This window comes from Furipterus horrens, unplaced genomic scaffold, assembly GCF_987537825.1.
Source record: "Furipterus horrens unplaced genomic scaffold, mFurHor1.1.pri manual_scaffold_6, whole genome shotgun sequence".
NCBI classification, from domain to species: domain Eukaryota; kingdom Metazoa; phylum Chordata; class Mammalia; order Chiroptera; family Furipteridae; genus Furipterus; species Furipterus horrens.
This window is the reverse complement of record NW_028327176.1, coordinates 146,288,863-146,309,691: the sequence shown is the minus strand read 5'-3', so window position 1 is coordinate 146,309,691 and position 20,829 is coordinate 146,288,863. Positions and strand designations below refer to the sequence as shown.

At 38.0% G+C, this 20,829-nt stretch overlaps 1 protein-coding gene across 1 annotated transcript in view; it reads right to left on the bottom strand.

Moving 5' to 3' along the window:
- Positions 1 to 17,652: 17,652 nt before the first annotated feature.
- LIN28B (lin-28 RNA binding posttranscriptional regulator B) overlaps positions 17,653 to 20,829 on the bottom strand; it is a 97,395-nt gene continuing 94,218 nt past the window's right edge. The window contains exon 4 of the mRNA XM_090280569.1: positions 17,653 to 18,022. Within this exon, the coding sequence (XP_090136695.1) occupies positions 17,653 to 18,022 (370 nt within the window). The remainder of the gene's footprint in view (positions 18,023 to 20,829) is intronic.

Below are 20,829 nucleotides of genomic sequence, written 5' to 3'. Positions count from 1 at the left end.
CACCTCATTTTCCTAAATCCAGTTTTTTATTAAAGCTATTTATTTTAGTAATTTCACTTGAGTGAAGTTTACATGCTAGGTCACTCACGGAGAAAATGTCCACAGACTGGGAATCCAGCTCCTAACATCTTTATTAAATATTGGCTTATTAATATCATAGTAGAAAGGTTCTTCAGGATGTTACATTAGAGATTTATTTTGGGGGGAAAAGAAGCAAACATGACTGACTGACTGAGCCTTGACTTTGAGATTATAAAGACATATTGAATTGAACTATCTTTCTGTAGCTGAGCTCACATGTATAACTATAAAGGGATGGTGTTAATACTGCTTTCCTTTTCTATTGGAGTAAGGTCATGTAGACCATTTAGTTCACACATGCATAAGAATAATTACAAAATCATTCTGTGGAGTAATTATATATTACTACCTTCCCTAAGCAGAAAGTAATTTTGAATTCTGCTGAGGCCACGTTTTTCATGTTCTATGGGTACACGGAACCTTGGGATTTCCTTACTGATCCCTGTTCATGTTGGTTTCACTTTGTTAATCTCAGTGGAAAAAGTCATCTCCAATAATCAGCCTGGGTGTGTATGGAGGTTATTTTCTGTAGTTCTATGACCACACATTTTTAAAAGCACACTGCTAAAATTAGGTGATATAAAGTCATTTGCTGTCTTTGTAAAATGTTTGTGTGCATGTGCACATGCATCAGTGTCATTGACTGTGATCTCAGGATTAGGAATCTTTGAAGAGCCACTTAGCCTGAATGGGAAACATGAAACTGTTTTTAAATACCGACCTCAAAGGAAGACAATGAGACTCAGAGAAAAGGAGCTGCAAGCCGCTGAGTAGCTCTCCCACATAGACTTGATAGCAGAGAAGCAGATAAGAAAACAGAAAAGAGTTCTAAGTGTAAGATCTCCTTTCAATGACATTAAAGTCATTTATACAAATGAACAAGTGTATCTTTGTATAAGGCATAAATACATAGACAAAAAACATGTTTGCTGCCAAAGCCACCAATAAGATGCTGTCTGTGTTTTTCAGCATTCATTTTGCTGCATGAGCAAGGTTCGGAGAACAGTCTGCAAAAATTACTCTATATATCACCCGAAGTCTAAGTTCAAATGTAACATCAAGTCTGTTGTATGATTCCAGAGTATAACATTTACAGTACAGTACTCCCTCCCTTGTCATGGTATTACATTCTAGACACCCCCGTGAAGTAGGAACCTTACATTTATTCTACACTCTTAAACCTATGTAACTTTAACAACATATGTATACAGAGAGGGACTACTGTAGTCCCTCTCTGTATCGCGGCTCACTTATCGCAACCTCACTGTATCACGGGATTGTAAAAAATATTATATTTAATTATCGTGAATTTTTCACTATATCATGGGATTTTGCGGTACTATATACATATGTTGTTAAAGTTATGTAGGTTTAAGAGTGTAGGATATGTTTAAGAACATAAGTAGTGTTTATAAAAGTGTGGAAATGGTTAATAAGGGAGTGGGAAAGGTTAATAAGGAACTGGAAATGGTTTATAAGTGTGTGGTGGGAAGGGTTTATAAAGCCTTAAAATATATATAAATACCAAAATAAATGTAAGGTTCCTACTTCGCGGATTTTCACCTATCACGGAGGGGTCTAGAACGTAATACCCACGATAAGTGAGGGAATACTGTATACCAGAATGTGTGTATCATTTATAATATTTTGAAAGCCTCATAAATAATTATATTTATAAAATAAAAGCACAGGCACTAGATAGGTTCTCAACAATGTTTATATGTCTTAAATTAGTAATCATGGGTGCTATAGAATTATTCTGCAGTTGCCATCCTTGGCTTTCTGGGCTCTTTCCCATACCTCCCTATGGTTCAATTCTACTTTAACCACTGGACATGTTTGCACTTTGCTGCCAGCAGTGTGCACTCCACGAGGCATTACCTTCTTCATCCACACTTCGGAATCAGAAGCTTTTTCTGGTTTTATAATTTGCAGCTGCTGAGTCTTGTGTCCCAGGCCCTATCTTGGCCACATAACAGTCACTTGAATGCTGGAAAAATCTTTGGGGAAAGTTGGTATAACCTACCCACTCTGCCCTATTCCTGGTGCACCCAGGTAATGACTCCACCCTCCAGTGAAAAATTTTATGCTAATGTGCGGTGGCCCCAATCATGAACTTGGGCATGCATATCAGTTCCATCCTTCAGAGTCCTGGTGCCTTTCTCCCTGCAGACCCCAGCGTGCAGCTTCAAGGAGCTGCTGTTATTTTTTCCCCATCATTTCCTTGATCATTTCAAAGCTGCTATCTAGAAACCTCTGACCTTGCTATGCCTTGGTTTTCCCTCCCTTCCCCCTTTCTCACCCTAGTTTCCCAACCTGTTTTTCTAATTATCTTCAACTAGATGACTAGAAGTTCCCACGTACTCAATTCAATTTCCCAAGGATTTGAAAGGATAGGATACTGTGTAGGGAGATTGAGGTTGCAGCATAATCACAACACATTTTCTCACTGAAGATAGCCATGCTTTATTGTCACAGAACTCCCAAACGCCTTGCATAGCGTGACAAATTATAAGTGTCACTTAAGAAACCTGCTTCTATGTACTATTTACAGGTTCTTCTGTTATAATTGCAATCCAGTTTTAAAGTACATGAGGATTTTATGAATGCTTTATATAGTCACATTATTTACAGGAGACTCTGTTTCAGGTGCCATTTACATCGATAACATTTACTTTATGATTAATTTACATTTTGTCTGAATAGAGCATTATAGTTTAAAATATCTTCATATATTGTCACTTAATCAAATAAATTTCTTACTTAGAAAATATGTGTATTTTTTCATTCTTCTTACATATACAATATGTCCTCGATGTTATCTATAGGTTCTGTGACTTTAAAAGAAACAACATATAATGAAACCAGTTTTACCATAGGCTGATTGATATAAACAACAATTAAGTTCCTATGGCATCTCATCAATGTTATAACAAAACAACGGCGAAGAAAACTATGTTTTTGAGGACCTGCCATGGTTGTTTGCTCAAACTCCATGCCTAAAGGCTAGGGTTGGTTCAGTTTTCCCCAGGGGTAATGAGAACTGCTCTGGTTTAGGTCATCTCAGCAGACCTGCGGAGGGGGTGCTCTTGGGTCCGTTCCACGTAATTCCGAAGGCCTGCCATCTTGGCTGCCTTTGGCTATGAAAAGAGAGTGCCATGAGGCAGTGTAGACAGTGTTGGCTGGAAACAGCAACTGAGAAACCTTCAGAGTCTCACAGTGGGGATATATAGATTTCAACTTTGTGCTCCACCTGTGTTGAGCATTCTCTTCTAGTTTCATAAGGTTCAACAGCACAAGAAGTCACATGAAGTGAAAGGAAAATCTTCCCTGGGTCTCTCCTGTGGTGGGCAGGAGAAACCAATCTTTCTATTCTTGAAGAAACCCACATTTCTTCGATCATCTGTCCAGGATATTGGAATGGGAAATTGAGAGCCCATCCCTTGGCTCTTAGTAGCAGGTACTTGCTCCAATCAGCCCTAAGACTAGACCCAAATGGAAGGAGCATCTTCTACTACCATAAAAGAAATTAATTATTTTACTCAATAAGCCTTTTCACCTCAGTTTAACGTCTCTTCAGATCATTATCAAATTTGACAAAGCCCTATCCCTTGGCCACTCAATGTCTGAACACTCCATAGTGCCGTGAAGGTAGCAGGACAGGCATTAGCATCCTCCGTTTTAGGTGGGAGGGAAGTGCAGAGAGGATGAGTGACTGGTCCAAGGTCACATGGCTCCAAGTAAGTGACCAGGACCCAACCACACACTTGATCTGGGCACTTTCCTAATTACATCTTACAACTCTGAGAAACCTATTTCTCTCTAATCATGCTCTTAATCTACTCTTACACCTTTTTCTCCTTCCATTTTGGGGCCGTTTTTCACAGCTCTCATACCATCTGTACCAGTCTTCTCTGGTTGCCATATCCCTGGATCAAGGACATAAGACACTGTTTACTAGGGACAAAGGCATCCCCACTGACCTTCAAGATCTGTCAGCCACCTTCTTCATTCTGTCCTAGAGAATTCACCTCTTTCCAGTTTCCAGCTAAGGCTTGCTGGTTTTCTTACCCCTCTTTGCTTGTCACAGCTGCTTGTTGCACTGTGGTACTTACCATAGTGGGGCTGCTCCCTGGAGAAGGAAGTGCCACGGCTCGAGATTTCTGCACAGACGCGGCTGACATAGTCTGACCTAAGCTAAGCTACCTCACACCTGAGTAAGTGGATGTCCTACAACTATAACACGGTTCTTATATTGGAAACCAGCTTTAGAGGAAAGCAGCCTCAAGGAGAAAATGGTATTTTTTTGCAAATGATGAAAACAGAGTTGCTCATGTCTGTTGGTGGTTACAGATAATTATGCCATTTGTGCAGAGCCTGGCTGAGATGAAACCACATAGTCTCTTTGCAGGGGTTCAGACAGGGAGCAAACCTCAGGCCCAACCCTCCATGGGGCCAACTATACTACCCGCAAAACAGAACTATCAGATACTCATCTGTTCTGAATTCATTTCCGTTAAAATATCTTCTGTTATCTTGGAGACCTAGCCAACATTTTTTAAGATGCTTTCTATTATTTTTGCTGTTCTCATCTGATCTCTTTGAATTCTTATTATTAGTATTGGTATGTATTATGAGTAAGAATAATGACAGTATTTTTTGTAATGTATTTATATAGAGAGGCATCTTTTTAGAAAAAAATTAAAATCTGATATTGCCCTTTAAAACAGTCTATCTGTTCATGTGAAAATGTGGGAACCTAGTTACATGTTGCTCCCAACAGGTTTCTTGTCTATGTGGTCCACCTCAACTGCCCTCCAAGCTCAAAGCAGCTCTAAATCACCGACCTGAAAAAGAAGCAGAATGTTTCTCCTTGGACTTGGCTTTGAGGTTAGATAGATGCTATTCTGGACACTGTCTCTGACCAGGTGATCTTCATCAAGTTGTTAAACCTTTGAAAACCATTGTGATCCCACGTGCACATGAGAACGTTTCCCAACACATAGTTGGCACTCAGTAAATATTAGTTCTCATCCCCTTCTCCTTTCCCTTAGGTTTCCAAGTCAAATTCTTAAGGCTCTGGCATCTTGGCAACCACAGTCTTTGTAAAGAGCCAGAGGGTCAATGGCAGGACCTCAGGTATGGACAGGGCAGGGAACTGTGACCAAGGCCCCTTCTGCATACAGCAGGCATGGCTGAAGGTATGAGATCCCAGCGCTCACTGGCCACAGTCTCTGCACAAGTTGGACGGGAGCAGAGAAGGAGCCAATTCTGACTTCAGTAAATGGCCGCAGAAAGCACTAGGCTGGAAAGGAGGCTGTGGGCACCTCTAGCTTTCTTTCCTCTCCAGGACAGTCCCATTCTTGTGCTGTCCTTCACAAATGGTGTGTTGATTTGAAGTCATATTACCATTATTATCAATACCAGAACTATATTAGGTCCTTTTCGATATCCAATGTTCGATAAAGGGTTACGGTTACTTAAAACTTCTCAAAGCAGTCAGCTTGCTGAAAAACCCCTTCTAGTCCTTCCAAATGGCATTGATTGAGATTTTGGAGGGGCATATTTGATAGCAGATAAGAGTATGTCAATTTTAACTAGTTCAGAAGTTCATGACTTGAGTGGCAATTGGAAGAATCATCAGAGGGCTCCTTAAAATTCAGCGAGCTGGGCCTCAGCCCCAGAGCTTGATTCAGTACAGCTGGGGTAAAGCTTGGAAGCTGGATTTCTAAGTTCCCACATAACATTATCACTGCCATCAAGAGGGCCACACTCCTTTGTTAGCAGGTGAGAAGGCTATGGCTGGGAAATGACACCCAAGGAAAACTGGAACCTGAGTATTCTCATTCAGAGCCTTTCAATTAAAAGGAAATTGTTTTTTTGGGGGGGTGGGGGGGCGCATACTGTAGGCCAGTAGTTCTCAAACTGTTCATAAGAGTCACTTAGGGAACTAGTTAAAGTTTAGCTCCAGGAACTTAACATACCTGTAACAGTGATTCTCAACCCTGGCTGCACATTAGCGTCAGTCATTGAATTGGGCATCTGGAGTCTTAAAAGCTCCCCAGGTGATTCAGGTGTGTTGAATTTGAGGTTGTCTGGTCTGGAGGAAGGTCAGAAACTTTCACTTGGGCAGGCACCCCAGGTGATTTGGGTATAGCTTCGCCCTGGTGCAGACTTCGCAGGTGAATGCTTTCCTGGTCTTGCTTGTGCTACAGGAAACAGAGAGCAGCAGGAGGAGTGTTAGTCTGGGGTTGAAAAGCTAACAGCTGGGGCGTAAATCAAAGCATTCAGACTAAAGCAAATGTGGGTAGTCTTGTTAGTCTTTTTTTGCATGCATCATTTATTTTTGAAACATCTATTTTTATTGCTACATAATTGACCTATAGCATTATATTACTTTCAACTATACAGCAGAATGATCTGATATATGTATATACAGTATTGAGAAATAACCACAAGTCTAGTCAACAGCCATCACCACACGTTTACAAAATTATTTTCTTGGGATGAGAACTTTTAAGATCTCCTCTCTTTGTAGCCTTCAAATACTCATATGCAATACAGTACTTTTAACTATAGTCACTATGGTGTATGTTAGATCCCAGAACTTATTTATAACTGGAAGTTTGTACCTTTTGACCACTGTTGGTGTGTGATTTTGATTACTCCCCTTAGTCACTTTCTTTGGCTCCCTGGTACCTCTTATATAACAGAGTCAGAAAGAAGCTAGCAGCCTGGTTCCGGTGTTTGGGAGAAGAGAATAATTAGAATCAGAATTCTGAGGTGTCCTTCTTAGCACCATGACTGGTTATGTGACCTGTGCAGTTAATGGCATCTTCCTGAGCCCAGTTGTATATTCCTGTGTATAGGAACATTACTATAATATCTGCCATCTTTACCTTGAAAGAGTTTTGTGAGAACCACATTTCGAAGCCCATGTAAAACTATAAAGCCCTATAAAGGTGAAAGTTGTAGCAACCCTAAATGGAGGCTTAAGATAAAAGAAACAGCTCTTCACTAAATTATACCTGGAATTTCTCTTGGAACTTGTAACTAATTTGTTCTTACTTGCAGGTACACAATTGAAAGCTCAAACCCTGAACATCTGGGCATGATAATGTGAGATTTTAACAAGATACAGTTTCTTCTCAGATAATGGGAGCATGGATGGTAATATGCCTAAGTGAGAAGAACAACCTCAAAGTTTTACATAATAAAACCTCAAATGAAAATTTTAGAAGTCTTGTATTTCTTATAGCTTGAAAACTCAAATGATAAATTTATGGGACAGTAATGCAACATATGAGAATTTAATGCAATATGGTTGTTTACAGTTTTGAAGTTTCTTATTACAAGAAGACCTAGAAAAATACTCATAAAATACTTGGTCCTAGCCAGGTTACAAATATCAGTATCTCAGCACCACGAACTGCTCATTCACAGCCTCTCTGTTCTGCATAAGAGCCCATGGAGTCATTTCTTAGAATTACATAGTTTTCCTAGTTAAGCTATCGAACATATTCAATAGTCAGAAATTCAAATGGTAACTGAGGCGATGTAAAGTACGTTTCGGAGAGCAAGTGAAGAGCGCCCTCTGGTGGTATTGTGCGGCAACTGAAATGCCTCATACTTGGCCTTTTATCACAGAATTATTAAACTCCAGTTCTAGAGTTTCTTGAAAGTCAGACTTTCATCTTAACCAAAAGGAATTTCTACACGTCCAAAGACCCATTGTGAAGTGTACTACATTAGGGCATGCTGTTCATATTGTTTTGTTATTTAGCTTATCTTTTATGGATACCCTAGAGAAAATTTTAATTGGGACGGTGTTCCATTACGACATTCTTTTTAGTTAAAAAGAAGCACTGCGGGTGAATATGGCACTTCCAAATGGGATTTTTTAAATAATGTGATATTGGCTCACAGTTCTTTTTATTGCTGATTTGTTTTTTGTTTTTGGGTGGTGTTGGGGCTTGTATTGAGACACTTAGATATTGTAAGAGATTCTAATGGAACTTGTTGAATCTTTGCCAGCAAGTTTTGGGGAATAAGTATCTGGGATGATCCAGCGTGATCCTATATGAAGATAGAATATTGAACCAAATGATATTCCAAGGGTCCTTCCAAACATTTTGTTTTTTCTTAAGTTCTCCCTGGCAATCTGATAGGTCTCCCCATTAATGCTGTGCAGTATTAACAAACAAAAGGAAAATAGCAGCCTAAGGGAGCAGTGAGCTCTAGCATACCTCCAGAACACTTCAGCCCCTCCTTTGCATTTTCCAAAGTTCATTATGGGCATAATAAGATTTTATTATTATTATTTTAAGTAGATTGTTTTGGGGTGAGTGACAGAGGCAAGTTTAACACAGAACTAGCTAACGTAATATCTGGACTAATTAATGAAAATATTTGTACAGAATTACTTTTTATGAAGAAATAAGAGAATTTGAAGGGCCAATGTGGAAATAACTATAATGGCTTAACTACGGGATCTGACAGTGTAAATGAAAGAAATGATCAATAAAACCTGAAATATCTGAAATGCCAGTAGTGAGGTCACACTTCTAAAGAGAAATGTGGAAAAGCAGTAAGAAAGGACCACATACCAAATGTATATATGGGTTGATTTCCTTACACTCTGACTTTACAGCATTGCTGCTACTATAATACTTAGGTATGAGTCCAGTTTTCTTGACCAAAATGGAGAACAAACCATGTCATCTGGGCTGTAATAATTACCCTAAGGTTAGTGTTGGTACTTTAAAGAATTTTTATAAGCTAAAGCAGGCAGATAGCTATAGATGCTGAGAAGCTCAGAAATTTAACAGAAATCTAGGCTTTGACCTTAATAGAACAGCTCACATCTTCAAGAAATTTTTAACTTTAGTAACAAATTAACATACATATATATTAAAGGCAAGAAACTTTTTTTAAATGGAAATTATGTTGAGCAACAGCCTAATAAACAGCCTCAGAAACATTTACCATTTTCAGGGAAACTAAAACTAGTTCAGAGAAGTGTGTGTGTGTGTGTGTGTGTGTGAGAGAGAGAGAGAGAGAGAGAGAGAGAGAGAGAGAGAGAGAGAGAAAGGGCGAGTTAGAAAGGGTAACATGCTGATTTCTAAAATGAGGATGACAGATTATATTTGAGTAACAGTAAAAGTATTTCTTTATAGTTTCAAATGTTTCTAGAGAGCAAAGCAGACAAGAGAACCTCATACAAAGAGTTTGTGAGAGAAAAAACCAATTTCATGAAAATAACAAGAAAACAGGAGCAGGATCTATCACAGAACGATAAATTGTCCCGTAAGCAATGTTTTGATGTAGTAGCCTAGCAAGAACAGGCTTCATATAAGGCTCTTACAAAAAAACTCACACAAGAGGCACAAACAGAGCAATAGTGCCAACACAGTGTCTGTGTACAGGATTCTGGGGCTTTCTATTATCCTGAATGGGACTCACATTTGTTCTTTATTAGGACAAAGAAAATAAACCTTAATTGTTGCAAAAATATATTGGACTATCTATATTTCAGTTGTCAAATTCTCCTATCATTTAAACACTAGAACTTCTTTTCCACTGGGGGGAAAATGTGGTGAAGTTTCTGTAAATCAGCATGTGGTTTCACCAGTAAAACATGCTTGTGTATTTCTGAACACTTATTAAAAATTCTGATCATCCTATTCAGTGATGGTCTAAGGAATTCCATTAAAATACCCCAATTAAGTGTCCTCCCCCCAATAAATGCCATTTAGAAAGCAACCACAAAAAGTGGCGAGAAGTCCTTTCCCCCATGTTCTTTCATGAAAGCAGGTAGTTTCAGACTTAAGCCATTGTCCAGAACCTTCTCTGTCTCTCTCCACCGGTTCTATTCCCTCTGTTTTCAAATGCATGCTTTGTATCCTTAAAAAGTAAATGATAAGGTCATAAAAAGACACTATTGAAGTATAGATGCAAAGGACTGCTTTTTCCTGGTATTAGCATCAATCTCTCTTGTCTGATTGCCTGTCTGCGTTGTTTTTGTTTGTTTTGTTTTTTTAAGTATATTTTATCGATTATATTGTTACCCCTGTCTGCGTTTTATTGTCAGTCACTGGGATTCAAGTCCACAGCAAGGTCCTGGGAGAGGGAGCCACCTGCAGGAGCAGCAAAGAGAGGAAGTCCAACAGGGCTACTACCATGTCAGCAAACAAAGTGGGAAATAAGACTAGAAAAACATCGCAATGACTTGGTTAAGGAAGCAACTGTACAATAATTGTAGTAACTTTAACAACTGTAGCTTTTCTACATTGTAGTACATTATTTTTGTTATTTTATGTATTGTCCCCATAATGAAATACAACAAAATAGTACACAAAATAGCATTTCGTTTTTTCATTTTGAAAATTTCTGTACTCTTTTATTTTTCCTAATTGCTGCATCCATTGCATGCACCCCTCTGTTCACTCCCATTTCAAACAAGAAATACAGGCCACGTTGCTATTTCTTAAGCCTCTGCAATTTGGTTCCACCCATATTGCTCCATTAAAATTTTCCTGTCCATAATTCTGGATACTTTTTATTGACCTGTCTTCCTGTTTATTAACCTTTTGTTTTGTTGCTTTTCTGCTCCGCCCCTCTTCTCTCGGCAGTTAACCTGCTGTTAAGTTCATCTGTTGAATTCTTACTTCGTTATTATAATTTTTGGTCCTAAAGTTTCTGATTTCTATATCTTCTCTATTTTCCAGTTATTTTTAACACCCTTGTATAATAATTGCAATATCTGAGTCACCTGTGTATATGTCTGTTGTTTGCCTTGGTTTCCAGTGAATTGGTTCTGTTTAACATGCTTCATGTTATTCAATTGGATGCTGGACATTGTGGATGAATATTTGTAGAGGATTTGGGTAACGTCGTCTTCCTCCTAAGTGTTATATTTCGGTAGGTAGTATTGTACCTGCTGGTTACCTTGTCCCATCCAGGGCCAGTCTATTTTAATTTTGCCCCCTCCCTGGTACATGGCCTGTACTCTTAGGGCAGACTCTTATTCCTAAATTAAGCTTTTCTGGGATCCAGACAAAAAGCCCAGGTGTTTACTAAGGTCCATCTAACTCTCTTTCAAAATCCCATCTCTATCTGCCCAGCACAGATGGCTGAGGACATAGTTAATTCCTTTAGCCTCCCAGCCAGGGGGCAGAGTAGCGCGAGACCGGGAAGGCGCCTGGAGCAAGGGGCCAATATGCAAAAGAGCACACCCTCACAGTTTTTATGCCCTAGGAACCTCTCTTGCCTCACCCTAGTCTGACCCTGCTCACAGCTGCGTTCTACTGAGTCTTAAGATTCAATGACTTAGAAAGAAGTCTATATGAAGGTTGGGGTGGGGGGGGCGGGGGCGGGGGTTGTGTGCTCTCCTGTGGATTTTCCCTTCAATTTTCTGTTTCTCTGGCAGCCCTGAATTTGTTTCCTGGGCTCACTCGTCAAGCTTCCACTTTCTCTTTGGGTTCTCTCACTCTGTGGCACCTCACTGAACTGGCAAGGGTCCTTAGGGAAAAAGCTGGGAGCAAATGTGGTCAATTGTGCTTTTCCCTTCTCTCCAAGCTGGTAGCCCCTCAAGTTCCTGGCAGCATTGCTTGCCCTCCAATGCATTCAAAATATTTTTTATACTTTGTCTCCCGAAATTCGTCCCTTTGCCAATTGAATTGTGCACTGCTGATTCTGAGCTCTGACCTTTGGCTTGTGCTGTTCCTTCTGTTCCAATTCGCTTCCTTCACGCATCCAAAGCAAGCCCAATTTTTGAATCTCATTTCCTCAAACCACTCGTGCATTTATCAAAAATGTTTTGAACAATTTTTAGTGGTGAAAAAAATGTGACGTGAAAGTATAAATTCCAAAACATATATAAACTAATTTTATTATAAAAATGTGTCTAATTTACTGAAAATAAAAGAGCAAAAAAATTTAACTGAAATATTAATGGTTATTTCTAGGTGATGGGTTTATGTGTTTTTAAAAAGGTTTCCCCCAATTGAAACTAATAAAAAAAAAATATTTCTAGAGAATGGGATTATGTATGAATTTTATTTTTTTAAGGTTCTCCCTATTTGCTACAGTAAAGTACAATGCTACTTTCATAACCAAAGCTACTTTTTAAAATAATAATTATAAAAAAATAACATGGTTGAAGTATTGTGTAATCATGCCTTTATGAGCATTCACGGTAGGCCCTCACATCCTAAAAACAAATCGTTCAATGTTGCACAATGTAAATATACGTAACACTATGAAGTGTAACTTAAAATGGTTAAGACAGTAAACTATATTTTTTTCTTTGAAAAAAATAGGACTCTACATAGTAGACACCCTCAAACACCCACACAGTGAAACATCCAGGTATTATATAGAGTTGAAATGAAAATGAGTTTAGCGTTGGCCTGCGAGCCAAGTGTCGCTGATTCGGTTCACAGTCAGGACACATGACTAGGTTGCACGTCAGGTCGCCAATTTGGGGCATGAGTGAGAGGCAACCACGCAGTGATGTTTCTCTCCCTCTCTTTCTCCTTTCCCCCTCTCTCTAAAAATAAATAAATAAATAAATTATTTTTTAAAAAAAGAAAATGAGTTTAATTGTGGGACTGGACAATTTATAGAACTCAAGTTTTATGAAATTGTTTCTGTAGTATATCAACACTGCATACATAGTCTGACAAATCTACATTCACATTTTAAATATTTGGTACTGGTGTAACCTGGTTTTGATTGTTCTTTTCAAATACTTTTAAATTTATAAGAAAAAACTGTAGAATAATCATAAAATGGTTCCCCCAAAGGGCCTGAAAGTACTGGTTTTAGATGACCTTTCTTGAACACGTGAAGTGCGTATCTTGATTGAGAAGCTTCCATAATCCACGCTGGCTAAACCTCGACAATTCCTAATGACAGAACCTACCTTTCCTTCTTCATTCACCACCTCTATTGTCATAAGTAAGGCCCGTATTTATATTGACCTCTCTCTGAAGATATGTTAAAACTACTTAATTTATGCTCAAATCGATGAATACAGCCTAAATAGCCTTTTATCTATTTAGTCGTGCAATTAAACAAATCATGAAAAATCTACAAACTCATCATAAATGCCAACGTTATATGTTTTATTTTTAATCAAGTGATTTTTTTTAAGACCTCAAAATATCCATAGTTGACAGAATAAGACATTAGGCATAAAATGAGAATATAAAACCCATGGTCTGCGGAAAGGCAAACAGTACTTCAGCCCATCAGAATGACTGGTGAAACGCCATTCCAAACATCTTTTTTGTCCTGTAAAAACATATAGTTCAAGTGTTTTATTTTCACTTGTAAACAACATAAGTCAAATTGGACAATGAGGCGATCTAAATACTACACAGGATAATTTAAAAACACTAGATAAAACACTGTATTAAAGACATATAGAAATCAGTGTTCACTTTGGTCTCTAGTATGGTTAGGGTTGTTAATACCAAAAAGAAACAAAACAACAACAAAAGAAACCCACATACTAATTAAAGCCAGCTTGGTGGTTGGTGCCAGTGGTTGACGGATGTAAGTAATTCAAGAGGTAGTCAACACCATCATTTTCAAGCTGGTAACTCTCACAAGTGTTAAGCCACAGATGTATTAAATATTGTAAGAGTTTCTCACATTACAGTACTCTGCCATAACTCTGCAGCTTCGTTCCATATATAAAATTTAAAGACGATTCACGGGCCAACCTCTCACTCTAACTGAACTATGACACAGATCACACAACCACCAAAACTTAGGGGGCTGATGAAGCTATTACGTAAGACAGACTTTGATGCTGTAACAAGTTGTTCTTCCCTAAAACAAATCAATCTCATTAAGACATCTAGAAAATTAAAGTCAGTGCAGCTGCACTTGTACATACTTTCCCAAATTTTATAACCAAAGGGGTACACATATATATTTTATGATAAACATTTCTTAGAGAAAACAGATAAATTAACTTAAATTAACTTTAAGACTTAATGAGATTTCCCATGTCCTGTATAATTCATCTTACAGTGAATGTTACAAAGTCTATTAACATTTATGGGCTTTTATTCACAAACTAAATACAATTAGCAGTAACTTGGGGCCACATTGGTACAAGAGTATGAAAAAAATCGGCAATAAAACATCCTATTTTTGTAGGTGGATCGATGCTGATAACATGATGTTTCCTGATCTTTTCCCCTACATTGCACGCCAAACTTCCAAGGTATAAGCAGGTAAAAATCTTTCTATATCTTTCAATTGTAAAAATACATCCAAAGTCTTCTAGTAAAGACTAGAAATGCAAGTATAAAAATGTTTCCACTATAATATGCCATGTAACAAATCAATAGCTCACAGGGCTGAGACCTGTAGAGTATCATTCTTAGGAATTACATGTGTTGACATGGGGGTGAGGTCAAGGGGCAACTAATTCACAGACCTCTTGCCCAGCCCATGAGTAACTCCTGTAAACTGATGCTTCATACAGACCCTTCCCCTTAGTATCTAGAAATGGCATTGTACATCCACTCTACTCCACTCCTTGGCAAGCCAGTGCTAGTAAGTTGTGTGCCTAGGGCAAGAACGTTGCAATATGCTTGGCTTCGGGGCAGCACAGAAGCAAATGAGGGAGATTGGCATCTTTTTTACTGTTTGCCCAGCACGAATACACTCATACACTCACCTCTCCTCCTACTACCCTACCCCTTCCTGCCTTAACTCTGGGCAAAGCAGCTATTCCAAGATAGCTTCTGTGTTCTGCTTTGCTTAAGTGTAAGAGTGCCCATAATTCTTTCAGCTAAGTCACATGATAAGTTTAAGGAAATACTTGGAGACTTCGCTAACTAAATGAGATGCTTCATTATTCACAAGTGTTTGTCAAAAACATGCAGCTGTGAATTGTTATCTATACTATAAAAGGTTCTGTACCAGAAAATTATCAGCCACTGTAAGGCTGGAGCAGCATAAAGGTGTGCTATGCATCAACTACGAGGTAGCCTTTTGTTGTAAACAGAGTTATATTTCACCCATGTAAATGGACGCTGTGCTCACATCAGTGATATTCACATATACACGGAGTTCAGGAATTCTGCTTTAGAGTACTTTTCACATGAAACAAAAATAGGAGAACTGATATCTGAAATTCAGAAATTTTTATCTATGTCAAACAGAGGTAGTTTACTAACACCAGTATATAATACTTATATAAAGGTCAAAGTTATTTGGTTTGTTTTGAGTAAGCAGGACTGTAGACTATTCTGTAAAGAAACAATATTGTTATCATATGGTTTGTTCCCTGAGCAAAGTTCTTTGTCCTGAGTACGTTATGTAATAATGATAATATTCTTATATAAAAAATAAACCCCAACTTTTTAATCATTAGATAGGTCTAGTATTGGTCTTAGTTCAGTCTGGTAAGATGCTTAAAATGATTTTAAATTGCACCTATAGGTCCACAGTTATAAAATGTCTTTAAAAAGAAGAAATGATCTTGGCTCTGAACTTTTTTAACATGGAAACAGGGAATGTCCAATTCTCAAGTCCATAACTTCCTATTTCTATAAGGTCAAGGAACTTTGGTTTGAATTTTCAAAGTGACTTATTATGTTTTGCATTTTTACTGTTAACCTCCTTATTATATCTGCTAAAAATTAAGCAATGCCACTTTGATTTGTCTACATAAGTTAAATAGGCTTACAATCCTCACATAAGGTGAGGAAGGACTTCTCTACGGCTCTATCACATTCAATATCGTCAAAGGTAAGCACTGCATCACAGCACACTGGTACTTCAGTATATAGACTACGGAGATTTTCACAAACAGTCATGGAATTCAAGTGGGGCTGTAAAGGACTGCTGGCACAGCCCCAGGCGTCTGTCCTTGCACCCAGCCTGCTCTGACAGCAGTAGCTGCACACATCTCCCATGGCAGGACAAGTCAGGGAGGGAGCTGAGACTGTTCAGTAGACATGTCTCATTTGAGCCGTGCTATTTTCTTCTCTTTCTTTCTTTTTTGATTATCTGAGCTTACACCAAAACTATATTGTCAATGTTAAGCATGATAATTAATTGGTACCTTCTTGGAGATGTTTCAGAAATATACCCATAACATCTATAACCAGGATGACACTGCAATGAATTTTCATGACTGAAACCTAAAAGGGACCAATGCTATGACTGTTCCCTAAACAATTTAGTAATGTAACCGAGGACCAACCTGAGAAGCCTCTTTACCCCTGTCACGGCATGTTCATCCTGAATCTACCACATAGGTTACCTTAGCATGACTCATGAAGGGAACTTATGTGAGATCACTTTCATTGTAGAAAATCCTTCTAGCTCTCTGGCAGGAGAGGTTTGGTACTTCTGCCCCAGGCTCATCACTCTATAGTTGCCTGCCACCAAACACTGTACTTTTTAATATACTCAAGGTCATATATATTGGGCAATTGTGAGCATCCGCTTAATGTTTACCCTCAACCCTGGCATTTTATTCATCTCTCTGCTGTTTTGTCTGTTTCAGAAACAAGTTACATAACTCTCCAGGGGGAATAAAAATAGCCACCAAAATATATACCAAACAACTGGAGTTATCCTCCAAGGTCTTCAGTAGTAAACGAGGAGGCTGAAAGGACCGACTTAGCCAAGAGAGGCTGCGGTTGCCACAGCCCCTTCGAAAACCTCACACCAGGTAAAAGATTATGAGCTGGTATCAAAATACCACTGAAAACAATCAAGTCACTACATTTTTACCATTGCCCTCTCCCCTTCTTTTCTCTTAACACACATCTAACTTACAATAAAAATATGTGAATTAAAAACACTGAAATATCGGCACAGAGATTACACATTCATTGTCTTTTCTAAAGTTATGTATCCCAGATTCAAAAAAGCTTATGGCAGTCAGAGGCATATGGAGTTAAGACACTGCCTTCAAAGGGGGTGGGGGCACTCTATAGGTAACAAGAAAAAGGCAATCCCAAACTTGGGGTAACTAATTATTTAAAAACCTTTAGTACCATGTGATTGGCAGCTCTGAGATCTGAAGTATCCTTTGGTTCACACAGAAGGTAACAGTCATGTTTTTATTTTTATGTAATGTAAAGGGAGTGGTATTTCAAGAAAAAACTCCAGGGGTTATTTTTGAAACCATCTAAAACGCTTTACACAAGTTTTCAGTTCTTGGGGATGTCAAATCCTGGGAGGGAGGGTGTGTGCTTATATCTATACACACATATATAAAGAAAACTCTCCTTATATATATGTCTACATTCCTATATAAATCCTTCTACACACAGAGGACTCAGGCTCTCCCCCTCTCACACATGCACATACAGATACACACAATATCTCATTCTCTGAACCACAGAAAACATGACACCCTGCTCAAATGTAATTTGCTTAGAGTGATTTGTCGGTTTAAAAAAAAAATTCACAGTTCCTCAACAGTAGTTACAAACCCCAGGTCAGTTGCTGTCTGTGAAATACTGTTCCCCTGTACTAGCATGAGGTAGACTTCCCAACCGGGGAAAGAAAACAATACGTAAAGAAGAAGGGTTATGTCTTTTTCCTTTTTTGAACGGAAGGCCCCTTGTTGCTTTGTTCTTCGGGTGCTGCAGACGACTTCGTGGAGGAAGCTTCTTGAGGTGACCTGCCGGGCCATTCGGAGACCTCGGCCCTAGCCTCCTGAGGAAATGGGGGTGGCGCACAGCCGTGCCCTCCCACCGCCTCCCGTGGGAAAGCCGACGTGCATGGCTGCGAATCCGCTTCCTGTCTTCCCTGAGAACTGACGGGCGGCTGCACAACAGTTTTATGTGGGCAGTTTGCCACCATGTGCGTGATGCTCTGACAGTAATGGCACTTCTTTGGCTGAGGAGGTAGACTACATTCCTTAGCATGATGATCAAGGCCACCACAGTTGTAGCATCTGCAACAAGAAGGGAGTAGGTGTTATGCGATGTTATTTTAGGGATGTAAAAAGATACCGAAGTACACATACTGTCCATGAGATCAGCTTATTTTAATGTGCCTTCTTCTTGGTAATGCCATTTACCAAACCAGCTGCTTCAAAGGCCATCGTCACCAAAATGCTCCTGCAAAGTTAGGAAGCTAATTGCACTCAACACACCAGTCACTGTAATTCACGAAAGCTATTGAATCACTTCCGTATAATAGGAATGACGCCTTTAAAGAACTGACAGATTATTTTAAAAGAACAGTTTAGCCCACTAGAGGGCAGCCAATGCTCAACAACAACAACAACAACAACAACAACAAAAACTAGCTTCTTTAAAAGATAGTTCAAAAACACAACTGTTGACAGAATATGGCAGTGTACTCAGCAACTGGGAAAATTACAGAGCAAATTAAAATTTTATCAGTTTAACATTTCTTTGGGCATTAATTATAATCGCTGTGGAAACCAGTGTACTGGAAATATTTTTCCCTTTGTACAAATTAATGCGGTGAAGTTTGATATATAAGAAAATCAGATGTCTATGGTGAATGATATCCGGCAAATATCAAGTAATTTTAGAACAACATAATTAAGTATCTGAACCGGAAGAACGCTATAAAAGAAAGCTTCTAAGATTAGATTTTAAAAGGTTGATAATAGTTCAGTGATGTAAATAATTTATTTTCTTTCCCTTCTGTAAAAAATTAGTTTTCTCCTAGAGTAATTATGCTAAATTGAAGTAAACATAAATCCATCCTTAATTAATATTTAAGTGAATATTGGGTACATGGCTTTATATTAGATGTTTGAAAATTTTACTTCATTTCTAGAAGCTGAGCAAATAAATTATTTGGAAGATACATCTGCTCAATTTCAGTCATATTTTCTGCTAAAAATTTATATTAAAAACAAAACAGCACAAAGTGGAGAAAATAATTTTTGTAATTACAAAGGTTTTTAATCTACTCGTTGAATATAGAATTTGTTTGATTTGTATTTAAATGAAATGTCTTAAGGACTTTCTATTTTAAATTTATTTTCAAATACATTGATGACTTCATAGTTCTCATTATGAAATACAAACAAGAGGTCACAAGGTTTTAAGAAAATAGCAAAATAAGTGGTAACTGTGAGAATCAGCTTAAGCCTATTATGACAACAAAATAATTACAATTAAATTTGTGTGTGTGAGAATAGCAAGCTTAATAACTTACATTACCATATATTTCAAAGACAAACTAGTAAGCTAATACTAACTGACTGAGCAGTATATGTAGGATACTAAGTGTTTTATTTTCTGGGATAAGTTATAAAGAATGAAATTTTTACTTGGCAAAACTAGGATAACTACGCCCTGCCTCTCCAGTTATCAATATTACCTAATAGATGCTAGAATAATGAGCTCACAAGATAAGCATTTGTATTTTGCAATATTAACAAGTATTTATCTACGGTAAAAATGCGCATTTTCAAAAATTAAGAGAAAAAATAGGAAAGGACCTTTTCTAGTTAAATTATTTATTGTGTAATTATATGCCTTAATATAATAAATGAAACTATGTAGTTAATACTACAATGAAGATTTGCTATTGTTTCAGCCATGTGTTTTAAAAGATAATGCAAAATTTAAAAATTTTATTATTAATGCTTGAAATTCAGGTCTCCAAAATAACACTTAAAAAATGGCATCTTTCAAAAATATAACCATATTACTTATAATGATGTTTTCCAATATACTTCTCTTCTAGAATAGATAAGTGAATTCTTAAATTTGCCCATCTATAAAATATCTCCTTTTGAATTAAATACACTTTCTTGAGGGTAACATTCACTTAGGAGCTCATTTTCAAAGAAAGCGAAAATGGGCTAACGGCCTCAGTAATAGAACAGGCTCTCCTGCAGACACATCAATTTCATCAGTCACTGTGGTATACACGGTGCTATCCAATTTAGGGAACCATTTTGCCCACTCATTTACCAAAGGCCTGATGTTAGGGTTCCAATTTCACAAATGGAGTCTTCCATAATATTCTATAGGAGCATTTACCATGACATCTGAGTTTTAAAAGTTATTTTCAAGGATACTATATAATTTTGGTTTCCTTGCATTTTGACTTGCATAGTTTATTCACACACACACACACACACACACACACAGCAGCTTTTCAGATATGTGCTATCATTAGGCCAGGCTGCCTTCCACTCTGAAAAGATTTGCATTGTATATATGCTTAGCCTTTAAAGGGGAGGAGTGGTATTTATTCTCCTCTTCTATTTAATCATTCAATGTCAATCATTCTTCCTAAGTGCAGCTCACACACCATTATGAAAGTCCTTCCTTCCCAAAGGACTGACACCGAAATGAAAATGTTCGGTTACCTTTCAGTTCACAAAGGCTACCAGAGCGCATACTCCACATAAGCTCTCCATGGCACCAGTCTCCGTTGCTCACTCTCTCTCCACACCTCTCCAAATAGGGTTGCCTTTGTTAGTTTGAACGAATTACACTGTGATGTGAGGATAAAAATGGCATGTGTGCATGTGCAGAGCAACATGCTTAAAAAATACAGGGGTGGGCAAAAGTAGATCTGCATATGTAAAACAGAGTTTATTCTTGTGTTATTATTTACTGTATTATTTATTTATATTACAGCTGTAAACCTACTTTTGCCCACTCCTCTATAAGGTCACAGACTCACAAGCAAAAGACTATATACAAAGAAATCATATTCTGTATATATTTTGATAGCCCAACTAATGTTAAGTATTTTACAAAA